The 17,280-nt window shown below is 39.3% G+C and overlaps 1 protein-coding gene across 1 annotated transcript in view; it reads left to right on the top strand.

Moving 5' to 3' along the window:
- Positions 1-284: 284 nt before the first annotated feature.
- Positions 285-17,280, top strand: part of CCBE1 (collagen and calcium binding EGF domains 1) — a 271,184-nt gene continuing 254,188 nt past the window's right edge. Inside the window, exons 1-2 of the mRNA XM_063456828.1 lie at positions 285-778; positions 1,971-2,051. Of these exons, the coding sequence (XP_063312898.1) occupies positions 672-778; positions 1,971-2,051 (188 nt within the window). The 5' untranslated portion in view covers positions 285-671. The remainder of the gene's footprint in view (positions 779-1,970; positions 2,052-17,280) is intronic.

Consider the following 17,280-nt stretch of genomic DNA (forward strand, 5'->3'; position numbering starts at 1 on the left):
ATGACAGGAGATGACAGGCTCTGGGAGAGAGGTAAAAAGGATACAAAGTACTCAGACAATAAAGGAGAACTTACACAGGACATCTGGAAAGGGGGATCCAGCAATACAGGGGGAGATCTGATCAGAGTACAGGAGGACAGCTAGAGAAGAATTCCAGTGGATGCAATAAGAAATCCAAGAGAGGACAAAAAAAATAATTCCTAAATCAATAAAAGTCCAGCAAAGTGCAAGATTCACTATAAAAGATCCAGTTGAGGAGCTGTAATAAGGGATCCTGCAGAGCTCCTGGGAGAAGAGGAGGCTTGCTCCAGGAGAGGAAGCAGGAGCAGTGCAGTCTCTGTGGGACTGATAGTGTCCTTCACATGCCTTCAGGAGCAGCCTGTGATCTGCATTGAGTGCCCCGCCTCCAATGTTATACACCGGGCTGTGCAGCTCCCTGTCTGACTCTACAAACTTCACTGAAGCTCACCAAGTGCTCAGGTCCTGGATTCACAGCCTCCCGAGCGCCCCCTGTAGCCCAAACCTAGCCCCGAGCAGAGCCTGCTGTTTCCTCTGTGCCTCTGCTCACCGCATGCTAGGACCCTGCTAGACCAGAGTGTGGGGGGAAACCAGAAGAAGACTTCACACACAGCAGGGCAAGGACATTGGTAAGAAGCTGCCGCACAGTGCCAATGTGTGAGAGAGGTGCCCGGAGGGTCTGCCTGTGTCTGGGCTGCCTCATGATACTCTTGTCCCTGGGACTGGCTTGGACTTACAGAGAGGAGTTGGAAGCAGACAGGTGAGCATGTCTTTACCCCACCGATACATTGCTGCTCTTGTTATCTGAAGAACTCTAGCGTTCCACCAGGTGAGGTCACACTTTCTGGGGCAACGTTCTAAAAGCTGAGCAGTCACTATGGAAACAATGGAATGCTCACACCAAGATCAGAATATTACCCCAGATGTTGTCTTTGCCCATAACCCTATTAAATGACAAAATAATAGTACATGATTACATTATAAGGCTAGTAAAAAGATTAATGGAGGAACGTATGGGGATACAGGATTTATAATTATTATTGGTTCTATTAAAAACAAACAAACAAAAAAAACAGTAACCAACCAATCTACTGATCTTCTTTTACTTGAAGACCTCTAGAATATAGGTGTTCCACCAGATGGGGTCACTCTCATGCCCTCACCTGTCACTAGGATTACCTATCTACACAGACTCAATTGCAGATTTGGTTGAAGTATTGTCAGGGGACTGCAGAGTGTGTGACAGGCCATAATCATTTGTGAGCAAACAATGTTACTTCCTGTTCCACCTTACACCTTTAGTGGCACAGATGCATTGGGGGTTATGTATAAAGATCAATCCTCGGGCAACGGTCTAAAGGTCCATAGGACCCAATGGAATGGTCATTATTAGGACATTGTCTCGGATGAGATGTTCTCCTTGTATTTCAGCCTTTGTGTAGGTCTCACTAATATTAGATGCTGAAATTATAGGGTTAATGAATGTGCAGGACTGCAACATAAGTAATAATTCATGGTTTTCTTTAAAAATATATATTTTGACAGTTCTGAAATTGTTTAATCTCCCATTTTTCTAGGGATGACTAATAATTGGTTTTAATTGAATTGTTGGACCTCTTCTCTTAGCAATCAGGAATAATAGGAATTGTCCTTTAATGACACCTTTGATTTCTACTACATATATATATTTACTATGAATAATTCTTTATTGAAATGAGGTTGATATAGCTTTTAAAGGTTTAGCAAAAATGCATTACTGTAGCACAATTTATACAATCATATCTGGGGGGAAAAAAGTTAAAATACATTTTAAGAGGTGAAAATTATGAAACAGACAAAAAAGTGATTTTTTTTTTTTCCCCCAGAACAACTTATAAAAAATATACCCATTCATTATTGATATATTAAACTCTATTTATTTTTTTTTCTAATTTTGTAAAAATTATTTTCAGGGAAGTTTGTTCAGAGAATAAAGTAACCACGACTAAATATCCGTGTCTGAAGACAACAGGAGAGGTGACCACATGTTTTAGGTACGTTTTACCATTCATTTAACTTGTCTGATGAGCAGCTGTTGATAACCAAGTGTGATGCAATATTGAAGTAGATAAAGTGCCAGTAATAAGGTTCTAGTGCTTGGAACACAACTTCAAATCCCTGGGTCTGTTTATACTTTTCTCACCTGTACTGTGTGAATGTTTAACTGATGCGTTACAGATTTGGCTTTGAGAAGGCATAGCTGTGGACAATGTTGGGATATCTTTAGACATGCTGGTAATGAATCACAACTTAAAAGAGCAATTTTCCAAGAGAAACATAGAAGGAAAATGCATTAGAGACTGTTGGAGTTTTTTGTTCTCTTTAACTATTTCCCTGCCAGGAAGGGCAGTCGTGCACAAAGGCATAGCAATTCCTTCTGGCAGTGAAATGGGAGCTTGTTAAGTTTAACTCTTTCATTGGAATATAAGCAAGGTAAAAACTTGTGATACCTCGCTTGAGCCAATGAATTGTTTTTTAATGTGCGCACAGTAACTCGCAAACGGTTAAAAACAAGGATTTAAGAGACAAGTGTATAATCAGATTACGGATTTATGCACTGTGCGGTGAGTTGATAACTTCAGTCAATCTAGGCCAAAACAGTCAAGTCAATTAGATTTTCCAACTCATTTGGCCTTAATATTGCAACTCCGTTGTTCTTTAAGGACATAAATCGGTGGGGGAGGGAGGGGAGTCTGTTTACTAAACTGCAATTTGTTTGATTGACTAACTTACAACATTAAGATACGGTAAATATAGCAGAGCTGTAACATTTCGAATTGTATTGGCTAATTAGCTCACAAACCACTTATTGTCAATATTTAGTAAATCTACCATTTTGGGGATTGTTTTCTAAACTTGCCATTGCAGAGAATAGACAACAGACTTGCACATTTAGGCCAAAATAATAGAGGTGACACAATAGCACTGTTGGAGAACTTTTCCAGTTTGATTATTTTAGTCTGAAACTTGCAAATATAAATAAATATGTAGCGACTAAACCTCTGTGGAGATTATTCACTAAACACGATGTTGTAAACTGATTGGCAATATGTAGGCGCAATAGCCAAACTCTGACTATAACATTTACAGAATTTATCCAAATCAGCATTTTTTTTCTTACATTTTGTAACAGTTTTCAGTTTACTACAATTCTGTGTTTAGTCAATAAACCCTTTTGATTTTTAAGAAATTGTTAACAAATCGTGTGCTCTGGGTCTTTTACGATTTCATGCAGTGAACGTAATAAACTAATCAAAACTAGTCTATAACTTTTCTTGTACTCTATTTTACATGCAGACATGTTATCTACAGATTGCTAACCTACTTGTTCCAATTGAGTTACTTTTATGGAAAGTAAACTGTAAGGTTAACATACCCGGCTGTTTAGAAGACAGGACAAATTCTAACATTGACCTTTTTATAGTCTAGTTTATGAACAGTACTAAAAAGGAAGAAAGGGGGAAAAAAACAATTGTTTTCTATTGTTGATTGGCTTATTTGGCTTGAAATTCTTGGAATTTGATGCACGTGTTTTGCAAATTATAGGTTACTGCTTGTTCTCTTCCAACAGATAATAATATTGAGTTTTTAAATGACCAGTAAGGTTCATTTTGATTTAGTTAATTTTAAAGTTAGTCTTAAGGAGGAAATGCTAGTTTAATAGTTTGCAAACACTTGTCCAAAAATCCAAGGCTTTCTGTTTTTGATACTGGTTTGTTATGATTGCAAGTCTGGAATAAAATGTGCCTGTGATATTTAAACGTGTCCAGTGCATTAACGTTTTCTGTTGTTAAAACAACAACCAAACCCCCCCTCTTCCCCCCAAAAAAATTCACTTTACGAGATCAAAACCTTTTGTACTTTTATTGTCTTCTTCATTCCAGGATTGTAGCTGAGGAGCTATAATTGAGCATTATACGCTTACACTTTAATTTATTCATTTAGAAATGCTCTTAGATCCTGTCTTATTTTATTAGGTGCTAGAAGAAAAACAGAGAACACAGAACCACAAAATTTGACAATTATATAGAGAGAATTCTAGAACTGCTTCACGATGCACATATTTTGTTCATTTTTTTCCCCAGTGTTGGTGAATGCAGAATGGATGGTTTTAATTTTGATATGACATGCAATGTGTTCAACATAATATTAATTTATAGTACATGAATACAGCTATTAATTACATGATTATCAAGGATGTCAACTTTTATTGGTGCTTCTGCGAATCCTGCACATATCTGTACAATACAGAAAAAAGTATCCAGCTATTATCTGCATTCCCTAGCTTAAAAATGAGATTTTACCTGGTATGTAGCCACTTTAAGCAATGTTTCATCTGGATTTTGATGGCTAATTGCGGGGCCCATTGCTTGTTCAGGAGTGCACTTGCCCCTAGTTATCATTCCCTACTATACACTTATACTTTGTTTATGTACCTTTGTATTACATTGTTTGAATCTTTTAAATAAAGATTTGAAAAAAAAATACATTATTCTAGTACCTTTCTGTATATTATATGATTCTAATCTGCTATGCTGCTTTATTCTGTGTCTTCATTTCTGTGTAAAATGTATTTACCATTCTGTGATATCATGGAAAAGAGCTTTTAACATGGCTAATGATTTGGTTTTTGTTTATTTAGGTGCTTGTGTGCAATGTTTCAACCCCTTAAGGACACAACTTCTGGAATAAAAGGGAATTGTGACGGAATATTTCCGTCATGTGTCATTAAGAGGTTAACATCATTTAGATCAAGAGTCCTCAAACTCCGGCCCCCCAGATGTTGCTGAACTACAACTCCCATGATTCTTGGAATTGCATAGATAGCCAGAGAATCATGGGAGTTGTAGTTCAGCAACATCTGGAGGGCCGGAGTTTAAGGACCCCTGATTTAGATGATGTGGAAACTCAATGTTCATGTAATTATGTTGTTTATGATATGTTCCACCCTATTGCCTTAGAAACATCATTAGGTTTGCATGTACTCAATAACACAGAGGAAGGGCTCTGAAAACACTGAATATACCACACGAAGGTGGTGGCAAAAGCAGCCTGCATTCTGGTGATGTATTGAGGAATGTATGTTTCAAAAAATGCCATCAGCGTTACAAATGCCTTTAAGCAGATCATTTGATCATTTTTATTTACCTGTTTTTATCCATTTACATATTATATTTATAATTTTATTTTCAGGAGTCACTGTACAGCAAACTATACACACAATACAGTAGTTATCTTATGCTAATTTATGAATTCCACATGTATCCCATATTACTTAAAAGGACACTATAGTCACCAGAACAACTACAGCTTAATGTAGTTGGTCTGGTGAGTATGATGGCTCCCTTCAGGCATTTTCATGTAAACCCTCCCTTTTCATGGAAAAGGCAGTGCTTACATTGCCCCTAGGGACACCTCCTTAGATGGCCACTGGAGGGGCTTTCTGGCTCGGGGCTGCACAGTAAGCAACCCTGCCGTTCAGTGTCCCCATGCTCTGCATGGAGACCCTGAATTTTCCTCAGAGATGCATTGATTCGATGCATCTCTACGAGGAGGTCCTGATTGGCCAAAACTGCTTTTGGGCCCATCCCCAATGCTTTGGATTGGCTAAAAATCGTCCATTTCGATGTCACAAAGGGGGCGGAGCCAGTGCTGGCTGCCCAGCGCGGTGCTGGAAATAAGGTGAGTTTTATATGGTGGCTAAGGGGGGACAAGCCACCTAAATGTTGGGTTAAACACTATAGGGTCAGAAATACATGTTTGTTTTCCTCACCCTATAGTGATCCTTTAAGTGACAACGTTTTGAATGAAGGAGCTATATTCGTCACAGTTGGTCATATTTTACAGAAATGGTTTAGAATGTTTGGCCCTACTGCGAAGAGATTGTGTAATTGTGTCTTAAAAAGACAGAGTTACCGTATTTATCGGCGTATAACACGCACCGGCGTATAACACGCACCTCATTTTTAGAAAGAAATTCCAGGAAATTTCCCCCCTTCCATAGTATTCCCCCACCTCATCCCATAGTATTCCCCCCTCATCCCATAGTATTCCCCCCTCATCCCATAGTGTCCCCCCCTTTCCATAGTATTCCCCCCCTCCCATAGTATTCTCCCCCTCCCCTCCCATAGTATTCTCCCCCCCTCCCCTCCCATAGTATTCTCCCCCCCTTCCCTCCCATAGTATTCTCCCCCATCCCCTCCCATAGCATTCTCCCCCATCCCCTCCCATAGCATTCTCCCCCATCCCCTCCCATAGCATTCTCCCCCTCCCCTCCCATAGTATTCTCCCCCTCCCCCCTCCCATAGTATTCTCCCCCTCCCCCCTCCCATAGTATACTCCCCCTCCCCCCTCCCATAGTATTCTCCCCCTCCCCCCTCCCATAGTATTCTCCCCCCCCTCCCATAGTATTCTCCCCCTCCCCTCCCCTCCCATAGTGTACTTCCCCCCCCTCCCCTCCCCTCCCATAGTGTACTTCCCCCCCTCCCCTCCCCTCCCATAGTGTACTTCCCCCCCTCCCCTCCCATAGTGTACTTCCCCCCCTCCCCTCCCCTCCCATAGTGTACTTCCCCTCCCATAATTACTTACCTGTCCTGAAGCGTGGGCCGGCTTCACAGCTTGCACCGCGGTAAAGGAACTTTAATTTCATGTTCCGGTTTCCGGCGGGACTGATAGGAAGTGTGCACACTATTGTGCACACTTCCTTTCAGTCCCGCCGGAAACCGGAACATGAAATTAAAGTTCCTGTACCGCGGTGCAAGCTGTGAAGCCGGCCCACGCTTCAGGACAGGTAAGTAATTATGGGATATCGGCGTATAACACGCACCCACGATTTTTCCCCTATTTTCAGGGGAAAAAAGTGCGTGTTATACGCCGATAAATACGGTAATTGTACTAGACCTCGTTTTGAAGATGATGAAATACATACATGAGCAAAACCAGAGATATTCCCCATTGTATATCCTCCATTGCTGCCCATCCACAACATCTACAAAGACCAGAACATTGCTGATGATTCGTACTGGTCCTCTCATTGTTTTCAACATATCCCAAAAAGATTTTTGTAGCTGGGATTTATGGTTGTGTTGTTCAGCAGTTTTGAATACAAATACATAAATGAAACTACTTTTCAAGGACGTAGAAGCCACCAGGTAATACCGCTCCTGTATGGCTTGGGAAGTGTATTTTAGTCTGTGATCCCACACATGCTGTGGAGTTCAGCAGCACAGTCATAGGTGATGATGCATGACAAAGTATAAGATTGTGTTACTTTTTTTTTTTTTCCTCACTGCTGGAGAGACTAAATCTGTCCAGACATCATAGTCAATCCCCACACCCATTGTCTTTATTGGTGTGGACCATTCATGGGATGGGAAGATGGTACCGAACAAGATATCTAGCGCCATCCTAGAGGACATCAAAAAAATGAGTGCCCAGGTCCGTCTTTCTTTTGCATTATGTTATTATTGCCACAGGGAATCTACCATCAAATCCTTAAAGGGACATTTCAAGGACCATAACCACTATCTGTTATTGTAGTGATTATTTTTCACTCTATCCTGTTTTGCTGTTGTTTTAACAAATAAAATCGATGACTCGCTGTCATACAAAGTCAACCTACCTCACCCTAGAACGTCGTATGGGGATATTTCACTTTTCTCATTATGCTTTATATGGGCATTCGACTCCTGTGTCACAAAATCATAATTAGTTTCTGTTCATCTGAGGTAATCATCCACCACAGCCTTCGTGGCTTTATACATGGCATGTGAAGGTACCAATGACACGCATGGTATGCATTAGACGTGTTATGAAATGTGCACATCAGCTGCCCATACCTCAGCCGAGTCTCCTTGTCATATCTCCCAATATTGGATAGTATACAGGTATAAATAGTTATGAATCCATACTGCAAAAGATCAATGGTGCTCAGTAAATGGGTATAATCAGAGAATGAATGCAGCTTAGACCATTTGCTCTTACTAAACCCGTGTGCAGAAATCACAATGCCAAACTCTGATTGATCCCAGGTTTGCTTTCAGCTTCCTAGCAATTATTTTATACATTTGGTTTGGAAAAGTGAACAGCAACAAATATTAACAAGAACGTCAGAAAGCGTGTTATAATTTACTATAGATTACTCCAGTTCTCCACACTGATATTACTTTTGATACAACCACTGTCTGTAACATTGTGCTATTGTGGCAACAATTCATATGCTTGTAATTTATAGTGTTTTATGGATATAGTAAGTGACTCACCACCATGGATTCATGGGTTTATTTTTTTTTTTTAAACTCCGTAACTGTTATAACTGGGTTGTATAACATTACAATCTATGTAAAGGCACACTCAAACTCCCTTTTCATGAAAAACTTATCAAAAGAACCAGGAGGTCGCTTGTTTCTTCTGTATTATCACAGTATGAGACTGCTGGTAAACTACTGAGTCCATTTATTTTTTTTCCTAGATAAAACCGTAACAAGGACATGTTGAATTCCGAGGTTCCTTGGACCTTGTAGGACAGTCCTTCTATTGGATTAATTTCTACTGTACTGGATCTCAGAGAACCAGACACACCTAGGTTAATATGGGGTGGTGGGGGGGGGGAGGGGTTAAAGTTATAAACAAAATAAATACAACATGGCAAGAAACAGGGTTGATGGATTTTCTGAAATATTATAGGGAGAGTGGGAGGCAAAGGTGTCTGACTGTAGTAGGGTCAGGAAGAAACTTAATAAAAAGAGGTAGAAAGAAACAAGAGGAGAGCGAATGAGAAGGCTCTACTTGCATTGACCCAAATTTTGTGAAAGAGGCTTCAGAGTGTCATAGACTACAACACTACCATTTTGTCCATTTCCATGCATTTGTTCATTTTTGTGTGTAATATCTGCCATAGTTGGCACCTGCAGCATATTCCACAGCTCCTGAATGGAACTTTGGGATGCTATAAGCAAGAATAGAAAATAATCAAATATTATTTAAATAATCGCTTACTTTTTTAGTTTAGAGACAATTAGTTCTGTGGGAATGACGCCGGTTATACTGGGTCTTCCCTCCACAGTGGCCACGTCCAACGGCAATAGAGACGGCGGCTGCTGTGTGTATGAGGCTTTTATGATTCCTAAGAAATTACCCAAAATCCCATTTACAAACGTGTGTGTCATCACATGGCCACTAATTACCAATAAGAGAAATTCTTAGGGCATTTAAACTCCTTTTAAACATGTTTCAGTGCCCCGTCGTGGTGTCCAGTTTGGTTATCCAAGAGCTCGTTATTTCTATTGATTCTTGTGTATTTTGACCATGGCATGATCTTTGCCTATTCTGACTTGTGAAACCCTTGACGTTTGGCTTGTCTACCATTTACGTACATTCTGTTTCCCTCACCACCGCCTGTCCTGTACTTTTTTATATTAACATTAAATCCAGACATTCTAAGGTCCAGTAATATGTTTTTAGGGTTTCTGACTTATTTTTTATTTGTTAACTTAAGTTCTGCGTGTTGGGTATTAGAATATCCTGACAATTTAATTTGCACAAATTACTTTTTACTGCCATTTTTGCTTATGATTCTTAAAAGAAGTGTGTCTTTTGTTTTGTTTTTTAGGGCTATATTAAATGTTCTTTCATTCACTCAAGATGGGAATTAACTTGCTTTGAGTCTCTTCCTTAATTAATCTAACTCCTTCAGGAGAAATTCTTCAGTCAAGCAGTTCATGCATACTCCCCACATGAACACTCGTAATTAAATGTTGTTGATGACAGCTTGTAACCTTTAAAAATAGTATTCTCAGAAACTTGCTGTCTATAAATAGAGGTAATATTTTCATTCTCCAGGTAAAGGAAACTTCTAACATTTAAATAAAATATACAAATTTTTTACGTCATATTGTTTAGATTACTGCCTCCACCAAACACTCTCTGTTTTTCTTTCTAAAGTTTAATGTGCCATAAAACTTGCCTTTATACTAGAGCTTAGTCGATCTCCACCAAGTAGCCTCTTTATCTTAAGTGATTTCATCATTGATGATGACTAATCAGAAAGAAGCACTGGGGACACAGGGCGCTTGTCCAACACCATGCTTTACCAATCAGAAGCAAGGAAAGTGGTCAGTGTCTTTATCCTGTGTGTGATAACGCCAAACATGAAGAAATTGTAAATGTAAACACTGCCATTTCTCTTGAAAGATGATGTTTGGCATAGTCTTAAGAGGGACAGCATATAATCACCACAAACACCTATTTACTATAAAGTGGTTTTGGTGCCTACAGTGTCCCTTTAAAGATTCAAGGTAAAAAACGTGATCAGAAATTTGTGTTTAATGTTTAGGATAACATTTTCATTATATATGTATCTCTTCAATTTGCCTTTTATTCAGTAAGATATCTTGACTATGCTTCTTATATATGTTTCCATAAAGTTCTTAATTTGTAAAGAGAGAAGTATTTTTGAAACCATTTTAGAAATTCTTAATTACTGTAATATCTGTTTAGGATGTACTAAACTGTCAGGATAATCAGAGATCCAAGTACACTTGTCCTGAAGAAGTTAAAGTCAGAATAAGTGTAAACCAGATAACTATCAGTGGTCAAAACACCAGAGGACATCATTATGGGAAAACCAGCAGGGTCTTGAACAGTAGATTTTAGTTAGTAAGACCAAAACTAATAAGAAAAATGTAAATTGCAAGGACTGTACAATACAAGGTAGAAGGACCTACATAACAGAGCATGAGGAAAAGCTGTCAATGATTTAATAGTCTCAATGAAGTGACACCAAAACCATGAACTCATAAGGAAATTATACTGCTGAACATCCAATTAAAGCTTGATAGGTAGGAACATATAAAGAGGTTATGGGGCATCTTCCAGCTTCATTTAGAATGTCAAAGGTATAATAAATCACCTCTGTGCCCCCTCGTTAGCAAACTCATGCAGAGGTAAAGGGGGATGATGTATGGACAGCCATACCATCCACCTAACGACTGCTTAGATTGCTATTCCAATTTAAGTTCAATCGGTCTCTTATTATATCCCAATATATTAAGAGGTTGGGGAAAACGTTCAATATGTTCAATCAAGTATATGTATGATTAACTGACTTATTTAAGATAAATATTTTTCCATGGCGCTTCCCCATTATTTTAAAAAGATACCTTTATTCACATGAGGATACATTTTTGACAAGTAAATTTGTTGGTTGATATGAAGATCAAATCCATGTGGCTAATAAATGCTTGCTCCCCCTCAGGGAGCTGGAGTTATAAAGGGAAATTTATCAAAGTTTTTCAATTGGCTTCATGATATTGAGTTGACAACAGAAGACTGATTGTCAAAGGATCGCGTGATTAAACTGTCAGTGGATGGAGATTAGAATTCAAAGGGTGCTTAAGAAAAGGGAATACCTTTTCAGACATTCTATTCATTATGCACGAGCACTCTTTGACAACATGCTATAAATGTTTTGTTTTATAATATACGATGCAGATTTGATTCATATTGTGAATGTAAAATGTATGCATGACAACCATCGCATGTTGAGTGCATGGCATTAGGACAGGGTTTTCTCTGCCCCCCCAACCTCCCTGCCTCCCAAAAGCAAGATGCATGATTGTAGAAATCTTCTAAAATACCCAGGGTTTCAAAGGAGGTCAGTTTTTTTGTAATTATTATATATTTGTCTCTGTAATAATTCTTTTGTAATAGAAAAAAAAGAGACCAACTTAGTCTCATATGGAAAGCACTTATATTCACCCTTTTTTAATGTAAACCTGTAATATCTGTATTCCATATATTCAGAGAGGAACCATTTAAGTGAGTGTACAGCCATGCTTGGCTATTCAAGAGATTTCTGTGCTAGGCTACTCCAGGGAATCTGTGCTCATATGAAAGCACTTCTGCAGTGATCTGGGTATGGACCACTCTGCTTGGCATTCTTGCAAGGCTTTGTGACAACCTTGTATGCCACTGAAAGACGTCCTGGCTTCAAACCTGGCAGTAATAGCCGATATGCAGTAATGTAGACTCTGAAGTGCTGATTGCACAGATAAATGTTCTAGAATGAATAATCCTCATAACAAACAAAACACTCTGACCAATTTCTCCATATGTGAACACAGACACAAATATCTCCCTTCATTCAAAGCCAAATATGCTTGATAATTATATTAGACACGGGTGTGCTGTATCTTATGACCATAGAAACCAAATGCTAGTGGAATAATGCGATTTCGAATTGTCCATTATTTTTTTTTATTGCCTCTGGCATTGGATGGGTTAATGTTGGTGCCTGGAACCTTGACAGCCAATGCGCTCTTGCTCATTATGAATCTGGCTCTGTTTTAAAACAACCCTTTCTACCTCACTTCATATTTTACGCTGTAGGATCGAGCTTGAGGACAGCGCTGTGTTGTTCCAGAAGAGCCCAGAGGCACATGTAATTAACCTTGGTGCACTGCATGCTTATTTAAAATCTCACCAGTGACATTGTACATGAAATACGATTCTCCTCTGACATCTGATAAGAAACAATACATAGTTTGGGTATATTTACTTTACATTTTGCAGAACTTGTCTGTATTTCCAAGTTGGAACGGTTTGTGTGTATATGAAAACACATTTATTTTCACCCACTAACTTTTATTACCTTGATTTTAAAGAGAGAACGGATCTTGGCTTCCTCCATTACATTGAAGATTAGGAATGAACTGGAGCCTAGTTGTGTAGGTAGCATTTAACAGCAGGAGTAGTGAATACCTGGAATAGTACTCCAGCAGGGGAGGTAGATGAACACATTTAAATGGACTTTCAGCATTTTATAAAAATAAAATTGCACCAACTGGGCCAAAAGAAATCTTGACAAATGTAATTCTCTATTTATATGTACTCGGACACCTAAGCACCACAAATGTAAAAAAAAAAAAAAAAAAAAAAAAATTACTGTTAAATAACTATGTATACTCTGTATTTGCCATAATGGTTTTACACATTAACCTGGCAAAATAAAACATTTACAGGGTTATTCACGAACGTGAGAATTCAAAGTGAATTTCAAATTTAATGTCAAGTAGCTAAACCGGAAAAAACTATCTAAGTCAGCTATGCATTCAGTTCTGGACTTGCATTTTAAATTCACTTTACATTCTCATTTTAGTACATAACCCTGTCAGAAGGTATGATAGTCCAGGGCAAAAACAGAGGCAGCCAAGTCTTCGCAAGGGTTGTGGCCGAGGTAGACTCTACAAGAGTTTTGGGAGAGGTGAACTCTCATGTGGCAGAGGTGGACTCTGCAAGGGTTGTGGGAGAGGTGGACCCTGCAAGGGTTGTGGGAGTGGTGGACCCTGCAAGGGTTGTGGGAGAGGTGGACTCTGCAAGGGTTGTGGGAGAGGTGGGCTCTGCAAGGGTTGTGGGAGAGGTGGACTCTGCAAGGGTTGTGGGAGAGGTGGACTCTGCAAGGGTTGTGGGAGAGGTGGACTCTGCAAGGGTTGTGGGAGTGGTGGACTCTGCAAGGGTTGTGGGAGAGGTGGACTCTGCAAGGGTTGTGGGAGAGGTGGACTCTGCAAGGGTTGTGGGAGTGGTGGACTCTGCAAGGGTTGTGGGAGAGGTGGACTCTGCAAGGGTTGTGGGAGAGGTGGGCTCTGCAAGGGTTGTGGCCGAGGTAAGCTCTGCAAGGGCTGTGGGCTCTGCAAGGGTTGTGGCCGAGGTGGGCTCTGCCAGGGTTGTGGCCGAGGCGGGCTCTGCAAGGGCTGTGGGCTCTACAAGGGTTGTTGCCGAGGTGGGCTCTGCTCTGCAACAGTTGTCGTCTATATGGGGTAGAACAGCAATGTAGAACAGCACAAGGATCTTTTGGGAGTTATAACTGGGCTAAATGCAAATACTCTTCAGAGAGGATGTATGCTAAAAAATTTTCCGATAAAGAGAAAAAATAAGTGAAATACTGCAAGGAAAAAATATGTACAAGACATGCTGATCTTTAGGTTTAATGGCATATTCCAGGTACAATAGCAACTTAATCGGAATGCCTTACCTTCAGGTATAAAGCAGTTAATGAACAGTTTAATCCAACAGTCTTCTGTCCAACCTTGGCGATCTTTGCCTCGGATGTACATCGCAGATTTTAAACAGGGAGCCTCGTACAGGGGCAACTTTAAGCACCTTGCTTGGACTGACCTAAAACCAACTTTGACAGTTATTCACTTATGTGAGAATCGCTGTCAATACAAAATAATTACAAAGTGAAAATATTAGGCTAAAATGGTCAATTAAAAACACATCTAACTTGGAGGATTTTTTCAAGTTTGGATATTTGTCTGAAATATACAATTCATTTAGAATTCACTTTGCATTCCGAACAATTTACACTTTTGTCAATAGCTCTGAAAAAGATGATTGTAAAGATGGGATTTAGTGAAATGACCCTTTAGTTTCTTGTGTAATATTTTTTTTTCTTTCTTCATTTTTCTCATTTTTCCCATCATAAAATCAGGATGGAAACTTTCAGTCTAATCCTAAAGAATGATAGCATTTACAATGTGGGGATTCTCGGCACTCAAAACAATCACTCATCAAATATGTACCAGAGAGAGATCTGGAGCGTTTCCAGAATATACAGTGCTATATTTCATTATAGTCAATGCATCACTTCACTATAGTATATTATTCTTCCTATAGAGATGTTTGTTTGACTATACTCTTATTTGATAGCTGTACTCCTGTGAGTAGAGTACTCTCAGAATAAAAGTCCTGGGGTTATTCACCAAATAGTGAATATTAGGGAACTAAAATCTGATCATGCTAAAAAAGCCAAAATAGCTATTTGGGAATATAATTGTATTTCTTTCCTACATGTAGCAGATTTAGTTTTCCATTTGCTGCAGTTCACGGTTTAGGCTGTGCAAGTCGGCATTTGTATAAATAACCAGACTCTGTGAGCGAATTTTGATGCCAGGCAGAATCACTCTGTGTTGCCAAAAATCTGTTATCATAATGTGTATCGCAAATAATAGGGAGACACAATGCAATGCAAACTATATAGAAATCTGGGACAAGCAATACATGCAGAGTTCCCATTCAAAAAGTTTAACACCATAAGTTTTTATCTTGGGAAACCATGTGTGTTCTGCAGCAATGAGAACTTAATATCAGCAATGATTATTTTTGCCGTGTTTATAAACATTTAGATTAAGAATCTTAATCATGTGCACATAGTGTAGCCGTTGTTTACCCCCACCTCTCTAGCCAATCTCTTAAAGGGAGTGCTCCTAATCTCAGCTCATTACCTGTATAAAAGGCACCTGTCCACAGAAGCAATCAATCAATTTTATTCCAAACTCTCCACCATGGCCAAGACCAAAGCGCTGTCCAAGGATGTCAGGGAAAGATTGTAGACCTACACAAGGCTGGAATGGGCTAAGAAACCCTCGCCAAGCAGCTTGGTGAGAAGGTGACAACAGTTGGTGCGATTATTCGCAAATGGAAGAAACACAAAATAATTGTCAGTTTCCCTCAGTCTGGTGCTCCATGCAAGATCTCACCTCGTGAAGCTTCAATGATCATGAGAACCGTCAGGAATCAGCCCAATTGTGTTAATGATCTCAAGGCAGCTGGGACCATAGTCACCAGGAAAACAATTGGTAGCACACTATGTTAGGAAGGACTGATATCCCGATGCTCAAGAAAGCACATGTACAGGCCCGTCTGAAGTTTGCCAATGAACATCTGAATGATTCAGAGTAGAACTTGGTGAAAGTGTTGTGATCAGATGAGACCTAAATCAAGCTCTTTGGCATCAACTCAACTCGCCGTATTTGGAGGAGAAGGAATGCTACCAAGAACACCATCCCCCACCATCAAAAATGGAGGTGGAAACCTTATGCATTGGGGGTGTTAATCTGCTAAGGGGACAGGACAACTGCACCGCATCAAAGGGACGAGGCGCCAATGCATCGTCAAATCTTCGGTAAAAACCTCCTTCCCTCAGTTAGGGCATTGAAAATGGGTCGTGGATGGGTAATTCCAGCATGACAATGACATAAAACACACAGTCAAGGCAACAAAGTGGCTCAAGAAGAGTGGCTCAAGAAGAAGCACATTAAGGTCCTGGAGTGGCCTAGCTAATCTCCAGACCTTAATCCCATAGAAAATCTGTGGAGGGAGCTGAAGGTTTGAGTTGCCAAATGGTAGGGTTGAGCTAGTGACAAAATATGCGTCCAGCCTTGAAAAATGTGTTGTCAAAGTTAGCAAAGCCTAGAAATAAAGGTGAAACACGTTGGTGTATTACAGTATTTTATTTTTATTTTTTTATTATATACCTTTATTTTTTTTATTTTTTTTGTTTTTATAATAGCATACTTTTTATTTTTTTAACATCGACCTTTCCATGCTTCTACTTACCTACTTAAAGCCATATCCTTGGTGGGAATTGATACTACTTGCGCTTCTAGAATCGAGCAAATACTAGGACAGCAAAATATGAAACAAAGTATCTGGAGGTGTAACAAATACTAACAATATGATACAAAGAACATAAGTATCACACAAACATAATAAAAGTACCTTGCCTCGGTGGGGGCCCCCACCGAGGTGTAGATGGAGAGGAATAGCAGTGGAATAGCAGTGGCCACAAATTGAAAATAAACAGCTGGAGAAAAAAAGATTGTTGCACCGTGGTCGAGATCTTCAAAAAAGACCGCGGTGTAGATGAAAAGCACTACTCCAGTGGAGCACAGACTCACTCACAAGCTGGGTATGGCGTGTTGCACCGCGGTCGGTGTCTTCAAAAAAGACCGCGGTGTGATCACCAGGTGTTTATCCTGGTTTTATTATTATATACCAGGATTTGTATATTCATTTGATTTTTATCTGTTATTTACCTTTTAGCAACAGACCAATTCAGTCATGTTTTCATATGTTTTTTAATTTTCTTGATCAAATAGATTTTTTACTCATTAAATATACGTTTGTACTATAAGTGTCATTTTTATTTTTTAGGAGTGCACATATTTTCCCATATTTTGAGCATACACTCTATTTAGTTCGCTTGTAGTTATATGTTGCAGCCCATTTGATTGCTTGTCTTAAATTACACCTTTCCATTAGTTTTTGATTAGAATCGAGCAAACCATATTTGCTCATGTATGTAACTTTTTATTTATTTTTCTAGCTTCACACAATGCTGTGCACTATATTGTTTTACCTTCTCGTTCTATATCTATACGGAGA

This window comes from Pelobates fuscus, chromosome 5 (genome assembly GCF_036172605.1).
Source record: "Pelobates fuscus isolate aPelFus1 chromosome 5, aPelFus1.pri, whole genome shotgun sequence".
In the NCBI taxonomy this organism is placed as follows: Eukaryota; Metazoa; Chordata; class Amphibia; order Anura; family Pelobatidae; genus Pelobates; species Pelobates fuscus.